Source organism: Episyrphus balteatus, chromosome 2, assembly GCF_945859705.1.
Source record: "Episyrphus balteatus chromosome 2, idEpiBalt1.1, whole genome shotgun sequence".
Classification (NCBI taxonomy): domain Eukaryota; kingdom Metazoa; phylum Arthropoda; class Insecta; order Diptera; family Syrphidae; genus Episyrphus; species Episyrphus balteatus.
In genome coordinates, this window is record NC_079135.1 from 112,785,170 (window position 1) to 112,803,901 (window position 18,732).

Consider the following 18,732-nt stretch of genomic DNA (forward strand, 5'->3'; position numbering starts at 1 on the left):
TTTGTAAATCTACTTATACAATCTCAAAATACTATATTAAAACGTTCTAAAGGTATTTATTTTTTTTTTTTTTTAATATTAATTTTTTTTTCTCAAAGATATTGAAACAAGAAATTTATGATACATATCTTGAAATAGTTATTGTTTTTTTTTTTCAAAGTAATGAATGGTTTTTTGAACAAGTTTGCATCGTCAGATTTGGACTTTAAAAAAGAACATATATAAGGGAAAAAATATATATTTTTGACAAAACATATCAAAAAGAACTTTATTGAAAATTAGTTTTTGAGACTTTATAGAGAAAATAGTGATGAGTATAGCTCAAAAACTAAACGTGATAAAATAAATCTGTAAACAGTTTTGAATTCAGCACACTAAAATCTATTAAAATCACCCAACAAAGTTCTTGCCGCCGACTTTTTTTTGTTGTTTTTTGCCGACCAGTGATATCTACCTACCAAACCAACTTTAATTTTTCAGAACCAACATGCAATCTCATCTTCATTGTTATCCAATTTTTTTTTAGATCGCGTTAATACTGCTTAGAAAATTTTGAATACAAATTTTTAGAAAATAAAAATATATTAAAAATATCATTAAAAATATGGAAAATTTAAATTTCGTTATTTACTGTTTAACATACTTTCTTACATCTGCAAAACCTAACAGATTTAATAAAAAAAAAACTTGAATTCAAGAAAATTTCGTATTTGAGAAAAATTAATGAGTGATCGAGATTAATAGACCCTCATGAAAAATTTACAATCTTTTTACTCAAAACCACCTTTTAATATTTTGACAAAAAAATCACTTCAGCGCAGGGTTGTAAAAATCATTTTTTTTGATGCAGTTGTTTTTCACAATAAATTAAAAAAATATTTGTTGCAAATAAAAACATTTGGATTAAAAAAATATATTTTTAGCAACTGCAACAAAATTTGCATTAAAAAAAACTATTGAAACTGAAAAAATATTTTCATTGAAAATAAAATTTTTATTGTAAATAAAGATATTTTGCATTAAAAAAAATTTCATTGCACATAAACAATTTTCTGCATTAAAAAAAATTCAAAGCATGTATTAATGTGTGTATTAAATATTCTTTTTTAATAAACGTCGAAATCTTTCAATTTTGGCTATTTGACCATACATTAGCTATTTCAACTATAATATTGAACGTAATGTAAGGCTAAATAGTCAAAATGGTAAGAAATTCGACGAATATTTAAAAAAAAATATTAAATGCTCACATTTTGTATTGATTTTTTTTTTTTTTTGTTTTTCAATGCAGAAAATTTTTTATTTGCAATAAATTTGTTTTTTTATGCAAAATATTTTACTTTGCAATAAAAATTTTATTTTTTTAATTTCAAATGCATTTTTTTTTTCAAATTGATATTTTTACAACCCTGCTTCAGCGTACTTTTTTGACCGATTATTATAGAACAGATTTAAATGTCTTACTATATTTTTTTTAAAGCAGGTTTGAAATCTATAAACCCTTTTCAAACTATATTATTTAAACAGCATTCAAGTCTGTATACCTTGTCAAGAATTTATGTTCCACAATTCAACTCAACTACTTGCCCGAGATATTTCCTATTAAAAAAAAAATCATTTCAGATTAATAAAAAAAAATTAAGTGAAATTTTATAATGTCTCTGACTGTACATTACAAATCATTAATAGTAAAAGCACAGCTTTATTGGTTTTTGTATACACTAAAAAACTTTATAAAAGCTAAATGGTTGTCATATTAACTACAGTAGTATAATGGTAGATAGCACAAGTACAATCTGAATCAATATTTTATGCTAGTAATGCCTTTTTTTCAAAATTATAACAAGAAAATAAATCTTCTGCAACCAACTGAAAACTGAAAAGTGATGCTTAAAAAAACTGTTATTTTTTAAATTAGATTTTTATTTTTATAGAACTTTTAATTTTGATTTATCATTTACGTTCTTTTATAAAAAATAATATTTGACGAAATATATTCTATAATTATTTAATTAATTTAACGCTTAACAATTTGTTACCAAATATCTACAACTTACCAAAAAAAAACGACTTATTTACTTACTTACAATAACAAAATTTAACGTTCAAACTTTAAGCCTGAATAATGAAATTCTCTTACAAAAACATTTAAATACTGTAACCGATCTTCTTCTTTCATATAAATTTGCTTATGGAACTAAGCGTGCTCGTTGATCATCGTCGAAATGTGCCAAATTTCCGGTGTTATCATTATCGGGCTCCTCCAATAATATACTCGCGGATCTTCCGGTATTCCCAGTCGAGTTGATGTTTTTCGCCTTAAAAAAAAAGAAAGAAAACCATTATTTCTTACATTCTCAAAGATACCTTTTTTAGACAAACCTCGCTTTTCGTGTCCAAGACGAGTTCTGTGCCTTTCGAGCCGCGTAATAATCTCGGAATAGGTAAGTTAAATTGAAGTTTTTCCTGCCCGGCGTTATATCCGGTTGTGCCTGTACCTCCTCCCGATGGCGTCGTAGAGTTTTGAAAACGTGACAAAGGATTCTGGAAATGCATGTTGATATTGAAATTGCGATGTCCTTGTTTGCTGTTTTTTGCATAAAAGTACCCAGCTGCAATTCCAGCAATCACTAAGATTCCCAATAAAGTATACCATACAGTTGCAGCTGTAGAAGCTGTGGCAGTTTCCTCATTCTTTTCCATTGCAAATAAATCAGATGAGATATCATTGGAAGATTGTTTTGTACATTTAAAGTATTCATCGACAATTGAACCATCTTGACACATACATTCATAACCAAATGGACCTTGAACACACAGACCAGAACATTTCTTATGATCACACACATTCGAGACTAATTTTTGACGAGACGGGCTATTGACCACGATATCTTCGGCATTGTAAACGTTCAAATAGAAAGCTTGACAAGACGAATTGCCATAAAGACGACATCTAACAGCCTCTTTGGCTCCAGTGTTAACAATGAAGGCTATATTTTCATGGATACTCAAAGCTGACGGATGAATAATTGCATTTTCTTTCCGAACAACGGTCTTAATCGTCCGATCACTGCCCCGACGATAACTTAACGATTGCAAGGTCTTTGAATGAGCATCGACAAAGTACAGCTCCTGTTTGTAAATATCAGCTTCAAGAGCCGTTACCAAAGCTTGTTTTGTACCCATAATTGCATGCTTAGATCCGTCAAGACCTGCGATGCAAATATGTGTCAATGGAGCACTGAAGCCCTGAGCCATTACCGAGGCGTAGAAGAGTTTCCGTCCAACTGCATCAATGGCAATAGCCCGGACGACTTCAATTGGTGGGAGCTTAATTACATCGCCACAGACTTTTTGTCCAAAGTTGCAAGCCCTGATTGCATAGCTATTAGATCGGCTTACTACATAGACATTCCCGGTTATCCAATCGACCGCTACTTTAGTAGGGTTTTCAACGATAAGACCTTGGGTGATTTCCTGTTTCTCAAGATCAAATTGGAAGAGCCCATTACTGTCCTCGGTGGTGTAGAACAATTTCTTCCGCTCGATGTCAACATCAAGCCCTGATATTTTGGTATCATTCACAGAGTGCACCACCTTCAAAGTTATCGGAGACTCACTCAAGCTTCGAATTTCATTGTGAGTCGTGAAGAATAGTGAATACCGACTGTCTAAAGCCTTACAACTAACTTTGTCAGGAGTCAGCATAAATCCACTATAACAAGTACACCGGTAACCTCCGTTTGTATTCGCACAAAGCTGGGCACACGGGTTGGGTCCTTCAACACACTCATCAATATCAATACATTTCTTTTGATCCACATCCAACTTATAGCCATCAAAGCAACTACACTTGGCTCCAAGTGGAGTCGCTTTACACTTGTGTTCACACGTACCTCTTCCGCAGGCAGTTTTGCATATATTTGTCTCATCTTGGCCACCCTCACAATCGTCTTTGCCATCACAAGTTCGAGACTCATCGATACAAGTTCCATCTTTGCATTCAAACATACCTGGTTCACAAGCCTTCACAAATTGCGAATGGGTGCTAGAATTATACCGATCACAATTCAGCTCATCGCTACCATCACGACAGTCTTTCTCGCCATCACAATGGAAATCGTTCCGAATGCACTCCATGGTCGACTTGCATTGGAACTCATACACGCTGCAACCATGACATCCAACTTCATCTTCACCTCTTGGACACTCAGCGGTACCGTTGCATTTGGCTTTCATGTCTAAGCAAATTGTTGGATCTGAGGGGCATTGGAATTTCTTTGGTTTTCCCATGAGGTCAAAACCATCATCACCACCTCCGCAAACAATCTTGGGTTTGTCGTCAATGCACATAAGTTCGTCGGAGTTATCACCGCAATCGTTATGACCATCGCACACGAGTTTCTCGTCGATGCATTGGCCGATGTTGCATTTGTGCATGCCTGCAGCACAGGTCTTGGGAGCTGTAATCAAAAAAAAAATTAAATAAGTGTCATGGTTTGATGCATTGGTTCGATCAAACTTACCGCATTTCTCATGTTCGTCCGAACCATCGATACAATCAACATGTCCATCACATACCCAACTCTTGGCGATGCACGTACCAGACGCACATTGGAACATATTACTTCCACAAGCTGGCTTCGAACCGTCTTCTTCTTTATTACAATGTGTTTCGTCAGACCTGTCACCACAATCATCGAACCCATCACAAATGCTACTCAAGTCAATACAGCGACCATTATTACAGGCATATTGATGAGCATGACACTTTTTTAAATCATCTAACAAAAAAAGTAAAGGTTATTTCAGGTTCAATACAAAACTTTAAGACCTCCCTTTCTTAACTTACCGAAATTTTCACAATGATCTTCATCGCTACCATCTTTACAGTCTCTGTGTTTGTTGCATCGAACTTCATTCAATACACATTGCAACGAGTCATGACACATGAACTCATCGAATGCACAGATAACTCGGGTCTTTTTGGTCTTCAAGTCACAACCTTCCTCATCTGAGCCATCAGGGCAGTCTTTATTACCATTGCAACGTCTTGATGTTGTCAAACATTCACCCGACTTACAACGGAACTCACAATCTAGAGATTCAATACAAGTTTGATTGCGAGAATCTTTGTAGACAAGACCTGACGGACATAGACATTCTTGTGAATTCTTCCCAGACGACACACAAACATGAGAACATCCGCCATTATCATGCAAGCATGGATGATCGATGATTGTTTGAGGATGACTTGATAGAAGTTGAATTTTGTCGACCATTTTCAGGCTTGAAATTTCTAGTTGGAATTTCTTAACCGATCCCAAGTTGCTCTTGTGAGTCCAGTAGATGTATGGAGAACGCAAAGTTGTCCAGAAAATATCATCATCAATGAGAGCCATCGAAATTGGTTGAGAGAGACGTGTTCGAAGAGGGAAATTGTGTAACTCTTCGAACATTGAAAATTCAATCTTGCCACCTTCGGTATCTACCCAGTAAAGAGTTCGAGTCTCATAGTCAGGGACTATTTGAAGTGCACCCATTCCTCTGATGTCTTCGAAGACGTGGGTGTGGTCCCCGGGACCTCCAAGAGATTTTAAGTCGATGTGGATCTTGTTGGATGACTTCAAGGCTACAAACATTTTTCTACAAAAAAATGGAAGGTGTTAAGACGACCTCTTATATGATAACACTAGCTTACAAAAAAATACAAATTTTGGACACCAAGTGCCGTTATACTTTAAGTATAGATTTGAGCTCAGAAAACTCGAAAATCTTATCTAAAAAAATGTTTATGGATAGGTTTTCGAGATATGATTTTTCAAAGTTTTTTGTCTATTTTTTTCCATATTAGTATTCGGGCTATATCTTGAGTAATAAACGATCAATCTGAACACAAAAACAAGCACCTAAAAGCTGAAGAAGCAAGCAAGAAACACTGGAACAACTTTTTTGCGTCACTCCAGATTTTTAAATGTAATGTATCAAAACATTTTTTAAAAAATTGATTTTTTAAAGGAAATTTTTGTCAAAAAAAAATTTCTTACTGAAAGAACAAAATCAAAACCTTTCGAGTCCTCACAGTTAAAAAATCTTGTGTGTAGTAAACTTTCTGAAAAATAAAACAAGACAATTTTCTTCAAAATCTATTGATAAATTATAAAGATATGACCATTTTTGTAAAGATCAATATTTTCGACTCTTTTTTGTTACTTTTTGAGTTTTTGTCTATAACTTGAAAAGAAAGCAGAATTAGAAAATTTTTACTAAGAAATTTTTTGTACATAATTAAATTTCCTATCAGTATGTATCTTTTAAAAAAAATTTAAAATTAAATTATTGCAAAAACTTAAGAAAAACTATTTAAAAAAGAGAAAAAAACGATATTTTTGACTATTTTTATCTTTTGAGCATTTATAGATATTGAACATGTAACGGAAAAAACAAGATATTTTTTTTATTATTGAAATTATATCTCGAAAACGCATCCATCGTAATTTTTTTTTAAAGTGATTTTCGAGTAAAAGTAGTGGGATTGAGTGTTGATTTTGGCTTTAAACCAGTGTAATTAACTTACCCTTCTTCAGGTAAAAGTCCAAGTCCAATGGGTACATCGACTCCGGAGAAAAAGTGTACAATTGCACGTGATCGCATTCTCATCGAGTAAGCCTCCACTGTATGTCTTTCCGAATCGGTCCAATAAAGATTTTGAGCCAAATGGTCTAAAAGTAACATCTTTTACTGACTACCTTTTCTAAGACCCCTAAAATTTTTCAACTTACCAAAAGCCATTCCTGTGATATTCCCCATATTTCCACGAAGCAGTGTTTTAATCTCCTTAGAAATGGAGTCATATTCAGCAATAACCTTCTGAACTGTATCAGCAATCAATAAAGTTCCGTTAACAGTGTTATAAGCCATTTGATGAATAAACAATGGCAAAGTGTGCTCCTGAATGACTTTATGCTTGCCAAAAGTAGTATGTTCCATTTCCAAAATGACATTCTTCAAACCCACATAAAGCTTTTGCTTCTTCATTGACTTGGTGCATCGAGTTCGATCGATTGCCAAAGACATACCATCAGGGCAGCCACAAGTTGCGGTATTATTTGCTGACAAAAGACACAAATGTGTACAGCGGCGATCTTTGCATGGATGATCAACTCTTTGCTGAATAGCTGAATGATAAACATGGACGGCGTAGATCCTACGATCTTTGGCTAAAACTTCATGACCTTTGCCGGTGAACTTGTGACAAGTATGAACACTTTTTGTACCCCAATCAGACCAATACAAGTTGTCTTCAAACACTGCTATTCCATAAGGATGTTTGAGGATATCAGACAGGACTAATCTTCGGTCGGATCCATCCATTTTGGCACTTTCGATTGTCATCAGTTTGGCATCGACCCAGTAGAACCGTTCATTGGGAATGTCAAGAGTTATTCCATTTGGCCAATGGATGTCGGATTTGATAAGAGCCACAGGATCAGCACCGTCCATGGAAGCCCTGGCAATCATTGGTCTCATACCCCAATCAGTCCAATACATCAAACCTTTTTGAGGCCAGAGGGCGATTCCGCGGGGCTGATGAACGTCGATTACAACCAAGGGCATGTAATAGTGGCCATTGCTTGAACAGACTGCTATGTGTCTTAAAACATTGTCCGAAAAATAGATATTCCCTGTTAACCAATCCACTGCTAGGTCTTCGGGAGCATCAAGACCCGAAGTGAGTAGAATTTCTTGCTTCGAACCATCTTCTCGAGCTTTTACAATACTCTCGGACTCATGGTGTATGTTTGTCCAATAGATATTCTGTCCATCATACGCAACTCCGATAACCAAAGTCAGATTATCAGCGACTGTATAGATATGTCGTGTTTTCAAATACATTCCAACAACAGTCTTTTGAGTTGTGTACAATAATAAAGGCTCTCCACTTTTAACTACACAAGTTTTATTATCAGATTTGAGTTTGTACTTGTCTTCGCAATAACACATGTATGAGCCAATTTTGTTGATGCAACCTTGACTGCAAATTCCATAGGTTTCACATTCGTTTATGTCATCGCAGGTGTTTTCGTGACTATTGTATTGATAGCCTGTTGGACAGACACATTCGGGACCTGTTGGTAATGAGTGACACGTACTATCTAGAGGACATTGTTTAGATTCACAGTTGGAATGTGCGTCGGAGCATTTTCCATTTTCATCACTTTGATCGTGGCAATCGATTTTACCATCGCAGACTTTCGCTAGATCGATGCAGGTGTCATTGTCGTGGCAGAGGAAGAGTTTTTGGTCTAATTTGCAATTCCAGACTAGATAAATGAAAGATGGATATTGTTTAAAACGAAAACGAATTTTTTAATAAAATAAATTTTTCAAAAACCGATCCTGATTTTGACGATGTTAGTGTTTTAAGAAAATATTCGAGGTTAACATAATTTATGACAAATTTTTTTTTGGCTTTGCAAAATTGGTACCGAGCAATAAAAGCTAAAATATTAAAAAAAAAAATGACAAAAGAAGAATGACGAAATCAGTTCTAAACTTTATAAAAAGCGGTTTTAGTTCTTCACAAAAAAAATTCTAAACGGAATTAGTAATACTTGTACTGAAGAATTAACAAGTATAAACTACATCATTTTTTGTAAGCGTAAAATCTAGACAGAAAATATTTATACTTTATGATTTTTCAAGTAAAACTGCATTTCATTTGTGGTAGGCATAAAACCAAAGTACTTTCTTGGAGTAAAAATTAAAAGTAAATACTAACATTTAAATAGAAGCACCTTTTTCCAGGTTTTTCTTCATTTCTTATTCATAGCATTCATTCGAAATTCATAGAAAATATTTTTTTTTTAAATTATAGATTCAATTTTGATGTTTTTTTTTTTATATTGTTTCTAAAATTATTTAAACCCTGGGAATAATCATAAAAATGAAAAATTTTGAAAACAAAAAAAATAATAGTTCTATTTTACAGAGTGATTCAAGAGTAATGTACTAAAAAACTATTGGATTGAGATGAGACAAGCAAAAAATCAAATAGGATGGGGACCTTTTCACTCCGTTCAACAGGGATGGGCAATTTTTTAAAAATTTGACTTAGCTTGGAAAAAAGTTATTAAAAATCATCGGTTATAATTATGTACAATGACTAGCTCAGCTATACTGTTTTGTAAAGCTAAAAACTTAACTTTTATTATTTTTACTTGCGATATAGGTACTATATATCAAGTTATGCATTCGTACAAAAAAAAAAAGTTGAGATAACATTTTTCCATGACATTACGATGGTAGACAATGCCAAAAAAGTGGGTCCCGGAAGTCCGTCTGTCTGTCAGTCTGTCAGTCTGTCAGTCTGTCAGTCTGTCAGTCTGTCAGTCTGTCAGTCTGTCAGTCTGTCAGTCTGTCAGTCTGTCAGTCTGTCAGTCTGTCAGTCTGTCAGTCTGTCAGTCTGTCAGTCTGTCAGTCTGTCAGTCTGTCAGTCTGTCAGTCTGTCAGTCTGTCAGTCTGTCAGTCTGTCAGTCTGTCAGTCTGTCAGTCTGTCAGTCTGTCAGTCTGTCAGTCTGTCAGTCTGTCAGTCTGTCAGTCTGTCAGTCTGTCAGTCTGTCAGTCTGTCAGTCTGTCAGTCTGTCAGTCTGTCAGTCTGTCAGTCTGTCAGTCTGTCAGTCTGTCAGTCTGTCAGTCTGTCAGTCTGTCAGTCTGTCTGTCTGTCTGTATAAGGAGCTACAGCCTAAACGGATGGACCGATTGATGTCAAACCTGGTATGCAGCGTTATTTGGCGACTCTCCAGAGGGGTTTTTGGAATTAATTTTTTTGGACCAAAAATAACGGTACTTGTCATATACCGATTTTAGTAAAATTGAAATATCTCGAAAACGGCTCCAACGATTTTTTAAAAAATTCAAGTGTTAGTTTAAAGTTTAGGTCTATCTTCTAATGAAAAAAATTTTTTTTGAAAATCATTATTAACGGTACCTGCCATAGAACCGTTTTTTTCAAATCCGATTATCTCCAAAACTGCTTATTCGATTTCAACGAAACTTTTTGTGAAGAAGCATTTATATAATTTAAATATAAGCCAAAAATAAAATTTTGGAAAAAATTATTTTTGGATTTTTAAAAAAAATTTGAAAATTTTTTTTTGAAAAATCAAATTTTCGAAAACGGTACATTTAATTCTTTTGAAATTTTGTTTTTAGATGTTGATTAGTGATTTCTACAAAATGGCATACCAATTTTATTTTTAAACTTTTTTTCCAAAAAATTATTTATAAAAAATTAGTTTTTTAAAAAACGGCTCTAACGATTTTAAAATTTTTTTTTCTAAAAATGCATGTTAATATATCAATCAAAACTGCATGCTTGTTTTGGAGGGCAATTTAATTTCAGATTTTATTTAATTTTTTTTTAAAAACGAATTTTATTTTTTTTTTCCAAATTTCTATATAAAAAGTCTTAAAAATTTAAACAACTTTAACTCTAAGAGCAAGTTCGTGCGACCCCAGTCGTGCATTTTATTTTTAAATAGAGCTGTGTTAACGAAAGTATTTGGAAAATTAATTTTCAAGCTCAAAATTAAAAATAAACTATTTATAATTCTTTTCAAAAATATTATGAAGTTAATAATTAATTTTGTTTTCAAAATGTAATGCTCTCATTATAGTTGTTAATCAAAAACAGAAAATCGATTGTGAAAATAATATCGATAAAAATATAAATGAAAAGGGCTCTTCAAAGAAAGCCCTTTAATTCTTTGTTCTTTACTTGGATGGGCTTCTTGGTAACTTAATTCATGAAAAATTAACCAAATTCAAAGAAATTTTATGTACGAAAGTGTTTTCTTAATTTTAAATTAAAAACTAAAAAACATTTCCAAGAATATTACCTTTGGATATAAAAAATAATATTTTTTCTGCGTAAAATCATTTTTTTTTTTTTCAAAATGATTAAAGAATTTTTTTAAACTATGATTAAATATCAGCTTTAACAGTTTCTTCAGAATGACTTGCCGATTTTTTAATTTTTTGAAAATTTTTTGAAAATTTTTATAAACAAAAAAAAATTTGTTTTATAAAAACGTTTTCTACAATTTTCAAAAAATTTCAAAAATTATTTTAATTATCTTTTATATTTCTTTTAAAATTAATATTCAAACAATCTTCCGAAATAAAATGAATAATCGTTGGCATAATGTATTGAAAGAAAGTAGGCGTTGAGCTTATAGTGGTCGCTATAAAAACTGGCTTTAGTACGTAATGAGTAAATCCCTGTGTTTCGTTATGTGGGTCGTATTTTTAAATAAATACAAAATAAAGGTGCTTCATTTTAATAAGAAATCACTTGACTTTAATTGACTTCACATAAAATTATCCGTTTTAAGGTCTTAAAATTAAATGATTTTTTTATTAAATTAAATGGATTCTTTTTAAATTAATGCTTTGAAGAAATTAAGAAGATATGTTGGTTTAATTTAAGTTGGAAAAAAAATATATAAAATTGAATTTAAAACGGATTACAATTTTAAGCAGATAAAATATGTAGAATATTGTATATTTATATTTAAAAAAAAAATTCCGAACCCAATGATTGAGGTATGATAGTAAATATTTTAAAAAAATTTGAATTTCTAAATAAAAATGAAAATTGACTAAATGCATTTGAGATTAAAAAGAAAATATTTATTGCAAATAAAAAAAATTTGGGCAAAAAAAAAAATTATATAGCAACTGAAAAGTATTTGCTTTGAAAAAAAAAATATTTGTCGCAAATAAAATACATATTTTGCATGCAATAAAATGTATTTTAAATAAAAATATGTATGCACTGAAAAAAAAATTCAATTTAAAGGTTGCATCAAATTTTATTTTTTTATTCGTCGAATTTGTTACAATTTTGGCTATTTGACCATACATTATCTATTTCAACTGTAAAAACCTAATGTAAGTCCATATACATATAGTCAAAACTGTAAGAAATTTGACAAAAATTTAAAAAAAAAAATATTTGATGCATGGAACTTTTTTTAAAGCAGAAAATAAATGTTTTTTTTTTTAATGCAAAATACTTTTATTTGCAATTTTCAATGCAAATATCTTACAGTTGCAAATTTTTTTTTTTAATGCAAAATATTTTTAGTTCCAAATGCAATAAATATTTTTTGTATGCAATTTTTTTTTATTTGCAATAAATATATTTTTTGTTAAATGATTGTTGTTCGAATAAAACTAAAATCATGAAAATCGGTTGTAGTTTGGCAAATAAAATTTTACCCAAAAACTTAAAACCCCTAAAACTAAGGTCAAATATTTACTTATTTTAATTGTTAATCAAGCTTTTTTTTTTTTTTTTGATTGAAAAAAAAAAAATATTTTGGAAAAGGTATCAAAATTTGAACTTACCACAACCCTTCTCGTCACTTCCATCACCGCAATCATCAGCTCCATCGCACACCCACAAGTGACTTTCCAAACATTTACGATTCTGACAGAAAAATCCCGAACACTCGTGTTCCGCTTTTAAACAACCTGCTGTCTCATCTGATCCATCATGACAATCTTTCTTTCCGTCACACATGAAATGCATCGGAATACAGCCTTTATCTTCACACGTGTACTCGGTATCAGTGCAATTCTCTGAAGGCCAGCCAGATTTGCCTTCACATTGAATCTCATCGCCGCCATCTGGACAATTTTCATCGCCATTGCAAACAAATGCTGATGGAATGCACGTTTTGCCATCCGAACATTGGTAATAATTTGGCTTTCGACAAAGTTTGAAATCTATTAAAAAATGTGGTTTAATATTGCTTTTAAATAAAAGCTTATCGAACTTACCGCAATCTCTCTCGTCGGAGTTATCTGGACAATCTCTTCGAGAGTCACAGACTTTTTCCATTGGAATGCATGTTCCTTCTTTACACTCAAATTCTCCATCTTCACAGAATTTGATCGATTGCACTTGATGAAGGCAGAAAATCGATGTGATTGCTAAGACCACTAGCAAGTGGATCTTAGCCCTGAAATTTTATAGCAAAAAGACACGTGGTATTAGACAAAAATCATTCTATCGTTTATTAAAAAAAAACTTACATTTTTAACAATTTAAAGTTTTTACAAACGATTGATATTCTGGTTTAACAAAAAACAAAACGAAGAAAAAACTTTTAATTAATTTACAAAAAAAGATTACATTTAAACAACGCGATTCTGAAAAAATTATGCAAACGAGAAGCATACGGCCTCCTGGTATGGCAAGCCGAGCTTAAACTGTTTGCTTCCTTATGTAAAGATTAGACCGTCCAGTGAACGGTAAAAAGATTCGATTTAGTACAGAAATGTGATGTAAAGAATTTAAATTTTTGTTTCCCATAAAAAAAATTGTGTTCTTAGCAACATGTTGCTAGTCATTTGAGTTATTTATGTAATTGGAAAAAATGTTTTGTTTTCTGAAAAATAACACAAGTACAGGGTGACTGACAGGAAAAAATGCAATGCCAATTTTCAGCTTCTTCAATACAATTTTTAAAAAACTTAAATAAAATGTGTCTAACACAGAGTTGTAAAAATATCAGTTTAAAAAAAGGATTTGAAATTTAAAAAAAAAATATATATTACAACTAAAAATGTTTTAAGTAAAAAAAATTGTTATTGCAACTGAAAAATATTTGCATTGAAAATAAAATTTTTATTGCAAATAAAAATAGTTTGCATTAAAAAAATTTTTATTACAAATAAAAAAATTTTCTGAATCGGAAAAAAAAATTCAATGCAAAATGTGTGCACTAAATATTTTTTATTTTTTTCAATATTCGTCGAATTTCTTACAATTTTGAATGTTTGGCCTTGCATTTAGTGTAATATTATATTTGAAAGTAAATAGCAAATAGACAAAATTAAAAAAAAAATCCACGATTATTAAAAACAAAAAAAAAATATTTAATGCACACATTTCGCATTGATTTTTTTTTTCGATGCAGAACATTTTTTATTTGCTATAATTTATTTTTTAATGAAAAATATTTTTATTTAGGTACAATACAAATATTATTTTCAATGCAAATATTTTTAAGTTGCAATAAAATTTGGTTTGCAATGCAGAAATTTTTGTATTTGCCATGTATTTTTTTTTTTAATTCGTAATGGAAAACAAATGCATTGAAAGATAATTTTTTACAGTCTAGGTGTGAGGACTGAAAGACAAAAAAAGTACTTTATTTCCAATCAGTTTAAATTTGGATAGATCCTAAGCAATTTAACAAATCTTATTTTTAGAATTTTATTTATCGTTTTATATTGACATTCTGTTAAAATGAAAAATAAGTGTTACTGATAAAAATAATTAAATTTAATTTTAAAATTACGTCAACAACTTTTCTGATAGTTTTGATTTGCAAACGATTTTTTATTAGAAAAAAATGAAAATCAAGTAATATTTTTGAATTTTTTCAAAAACAGAAGAGAAATTTCTCTTGAGACATTTCTCTTGAGACATTTCTCTCAAGACATTTATCTAGAGACATTTATCTAGCGACATTTATCTAGAGACATTTAACTAGCGATATTTAGCTAGCGACTTTTATCTAGAGATATTTATCTAGAGACATTTAGCTAGCGACTTTTATCTAGAGACATTTATCTAGAGACATTTGTCTAGAGACATTTATCCAGAGACATTTATCTATCCACATTTATCTATCCACATTTATCTATCCACATTTATCAATCCACATTTATCTATCCACATTTATCAATCCAGCTCCCAGAAGCTTTTTCGCACCCCCAACTTCCAACGCTTATATGTCGGGATTTTGAAAAAGGGTAAAAAAATTTTTTGATACCCAAAGGTAAGGGGGACTCTAACCTACATTTGGGTACAACTCTCATCACTATAGGTCCACGGGTCCTCAAACTGGGAGAACTTAAAGGTTAAAAAAAAAGTTAAGCCCGATGCTGAAAAAATAGGCATGATTTGGCGGTTTAACATGGAAGATGAGCTTTTTAAAAATCTAACAATGTGCAAAGCGTAAGCCCATGACACAAGCTACCATTTGGCATCACTGCCAAAAATTTCTCTCAAGCGGTTTAGCTTCCAGGAGCGTTCAAAGGTTCGGGGATTTTTCGAAAAAAACAATTTACCCGAACTTTAAACTGGATTTTCTCGGAATTTTGAAAAAAATCCAAAATCCCGATTATACCACTATCTATCGACATTTATCTATCGACATTTATCTATCCACATTTATCAATCCACATTTATCTATCCACATTTATCTATCAACATTTATCTATCAACATTTATCTATCGACATTTATCTAGCGACATTTATCTATCCACATTTATCAATCCACATTTATCTATCCACATTTATCTATCCGCATTTATCTATCCACATTTATCTATCCACATTTATCAATCCAGCTCCCAGAAGCTTTTTCGCACCCCCAACTTCCAACGCTTATATGTCGGGATTTTGAAAAAGGGTAAACAAATTTTTTTGATACCCAAAGGTAACGGGGACTCTAACCTACATTTGGGTACAACTCCCATCACTATAGGTCCACGGGTCCTCAAACTGGGAGAACTTAAAGGTTAAAAAAAAAGTTAAGCCCGATGCTGAAAAAATAGGCATGATTTGGCGGTTTAACATGGAAGATGAGCTTTTTAAAAATCTAACAATGTGCAAAGCGTAAGCCCATGACAGAAGCTACCATTTGGCATCACTGCCAAAAATTTCTTTCAAGCGGTTTAGATTCCAGGAGCGTTCAAAGGTTCGGGGATTTTTCGAAAAAAAAAATTTACCCGAACTTTCAAACTGGATTTTCTTGGAATTTTGAAAAAAATCAGAAAACCCGATTATACCACTATCGGGTAGTTGAGAATATAAGCTTTCATATGGCACCACTCCCATGTCTCTAGGTCAAAGCGTTCAGCTCCCAGAAGCTTTTTCGCACCCCCAACATCCAACGCCTATATCTCGGGATTTTGAAAAAGGGTAAAAAAATTTTTTTGATACCCAAAGGTAACGGGGACTCTAACCTACATTTGGGTACAACTCCCATCACTGTAGGTCCACGGGTTCTCAAACTGGGAGAACTTAATGGTTAAAAAAAAGTTAAGCCCGATGCTGAAAAAATAGGCATGATTTGGCGGTTTAACATGGAAGATGAGCTTTTTAAAAATCTAACAATGTACAAAGCGTAAGCCCATGACACAAGCTACCATTTGGCATCAATGCCAAAAATTTCCCTCAAGCGGTTTAGCTTCCAGGAGCGTTCAAAGGTTCAGGGATTTTTCGAAAAAAACAATTTACCCGAACTTTAAACTGGATTTTCTCGGAATTTTGAAAAAAATCCAAAATCCCGATTATACCACTATCTATCGACATTTACCTATCGACATTTATCTATCGACATTTATCTATCCACATTTATCAATCCACATTTATCTATCCACATTTATCTATCAACATTTATCTATCGACATTTATCTAACGACATTTATCTATCCACATTTATCTATCGACATTTATCTATTCACATTAATCTATCCACATTTATCTATCCACATTTATCTATCGACATTTATCTAGCGACATTTATCTATCCACATTTATCAATCCACATTTATCAATCCACATTTATCTATCCACATTTATCTATCCACATTTATCTATCGACATTTATCTAGAGACATTTATCTATCCACATTTATCTATCGACATTTATCTATCCACATTAATCTATCCACATTTATCTATCCACATTTATCAATCCACATTTATCTATCCACATTTATCTATCCACATTTATCAATCCGTCCAATTATCTATTGACATTTATCTATCCACATTAATCTATCCACATTTATCTATCCACATTTATCAATCCACATTTATCAATCCACATTTATCTATCCACATTTATCAATCCATCCAATTATCTATTGACATTTATCTATCCACATTAATCTATCCACATTTATCTATCCACATTTATCTATCCACATTTATCAATCCACATTTATCTATCCACATTTATCTATCCACATTTATCAATCCACATTCATTTATCGACATTTATCTATCGACATTTATCTATCCACATTTATCAATCCACATTTATCAATCCACATTTATCTATCCACATTTATCTATCCACATTTATCTATCCGCATTTATCAATCCACATTTATCTATAGACATTTATCTATCCACATTTATCAATCCACATTTATCAATCCACATTTATCAATCCACATTTATCTATCCACATTTATCTATCGACATTTATCTATCCACATTTATCTATCCACATTTATCTATCCACATTTATCTATCCACATTTATCAATCCACATTTATCAATCCACATTTATCAATCCACATTTATCTATCCACATTTATCTATCGACATTTATCTATCCACATTTATCTATCCACATTTATCAATCCACATTTATCTATCCACATTTATCTATTAACATTTATCTATCGACATTTATCTATCCACATTTATCTATCCACATTTATCTATCCACATTTATCTATCCACATTTATCAATAGAGCTCCCCCAACTTCCAACGCTTATATCTCGGGATTTTGAAAAAGGGTAAAAAAATTTTTTTGATACCCAAAGGTAACGGGGACTCTAACCTACATTTGGGTACAACTCCCATCACTATAGGTCCACGGGTCCTCAAACTGGGAGAACTTAAAGGTTAAAAAAAAAGTTAAGCCCGATGCTGAAAAAATAGGCATGATTTGGCGGTTTAACATGGAAGATGAGCTTTTTAAAAATCTAACAATGTGCAAAGCGTAAGCCCATGACACAAGCTACCATTTGGCATCACTGCCAAAAATTTCTCTCAAGCGGTTTAGCTTCCAGGAGCGTTCAAAGGTTCGGGGATTTTTCGAAATAAACAATTTACCCGAACTTTCAAACTGGATTTTCTCGGAATTTTGAAAAAAATCCAAAATCCCGATTATACCACTATCTATCGACATTTACCTATCGACATTTATCTAGCGACATTTATCTATCCACATTTATCAATCCACATTTATCAATCCACATTTATCTATCCACATTTATCTATCTGCATTTATCCATCCACATTTATCTATCCACATTTATCTATCCACATTTATCTATCCACATTTATCTAGAGACATTTATCTAGAGACATTTATCTATCCACATTTATCTATCCACATTTATCTATCGACATTTATCTATCCACATTTATCAATCCACATTTATCAATCCACATTTATCAATCCACATTTATCTATCGACATTTATCTATCCACATTTATCTATCCACATTTATCAATCCAGCTCCCAGAAGCTTTTTCGCACCCCCAACTTCCAACGCTTATATCTCGGGATTTTGAAAAAGGGTAAAAAAAATTTTTTGATACCCAAAGGTAACGGGGACTCTAACCTACATTTGGGTACAACTCCCATCACTATAGGTCCACGGGTCCTCAAACTGGGAGAACTTAAAGGTTAAAAAAAAAGTTAAGCCCGATGCTGAAAAAATAGGCATGATTTGGCGGTTTAACATGGAAGATGAGCTTTTTAAAAATCTAACAATGTGCAAAGCGTAAGCCTATGACACAAGCTACCATTTGTCATCACTGCCAAAAATTTCTCTCAAGCGGTTTAGCTTCCAGGAGCGTTCAAAGGTTCGGGGATTTTTCGAAATAAACAATTTAC

At 32.1% G+C, this 18,732-nt stretch overlaps 1 protein-coding gene across 2 annotated transcripts; it reads right to left on the reverse strand.

Annotated features, from left to right (window-relative positions):
- Positions 1–1,902: 1,902 nt before the first annotated feature.
- LOC129911091 (putative vitellogenin receptor) lies at positions 1,903–13,305 on the reverse strand. 2 transcript variants are annotated; one of them, XM_055988762.1, is made up of 10 exons: positions 13,105–13,305; positions 12,850–13,031; positions 12,415–12,795; positions 6,783–8,324; positions 6,578–6,722; positions 4,853–5,646; positions 4,527–4,784; positions 2,609–4,463; positions 2,383–2,544; positions 1,903–2,318 (listed from the first exon to the last, which is right to left on the reverse strand). In XM_055988762.1, coding segments are annotated over exons 1-10 (5,442 nt in total). In that variant the 5' UTR covers positions 13,107–13,305; the 3' UTR covers positions 1,903–2,197. The 2 variants fall into 2 exon arrangements, with proteins under 2 accessions (XP_055844737.1, XP_055844736.1); XM_055988761.1 differs by having other exon boundaries at positions 2,383–4,463; positions 13,105–13,304.
- Positions 13,306–18,732: the final 5,427 nt, after the last annotated feature.

Bases quoted from the DNA above. Each gene is read 5' to 3' on its own strand.
- LOC129911091 (XM_055988761.1), bottom strand. The intron at 8,325-12,414 runs GTAAGTTCAAAT...TCATTTATCTAG, and splicing joins AAGTGACGAGAAGGGTTGTG to TCTGGAATTGCAAATTAGAC. The intron at 4,464-4,526 runs GTAAGTTTGATC...TTTTGATTACAG, and splicing joins GGACGAACATGAGAAATGCG to CTCCCAAGACCTGTGCTGCA.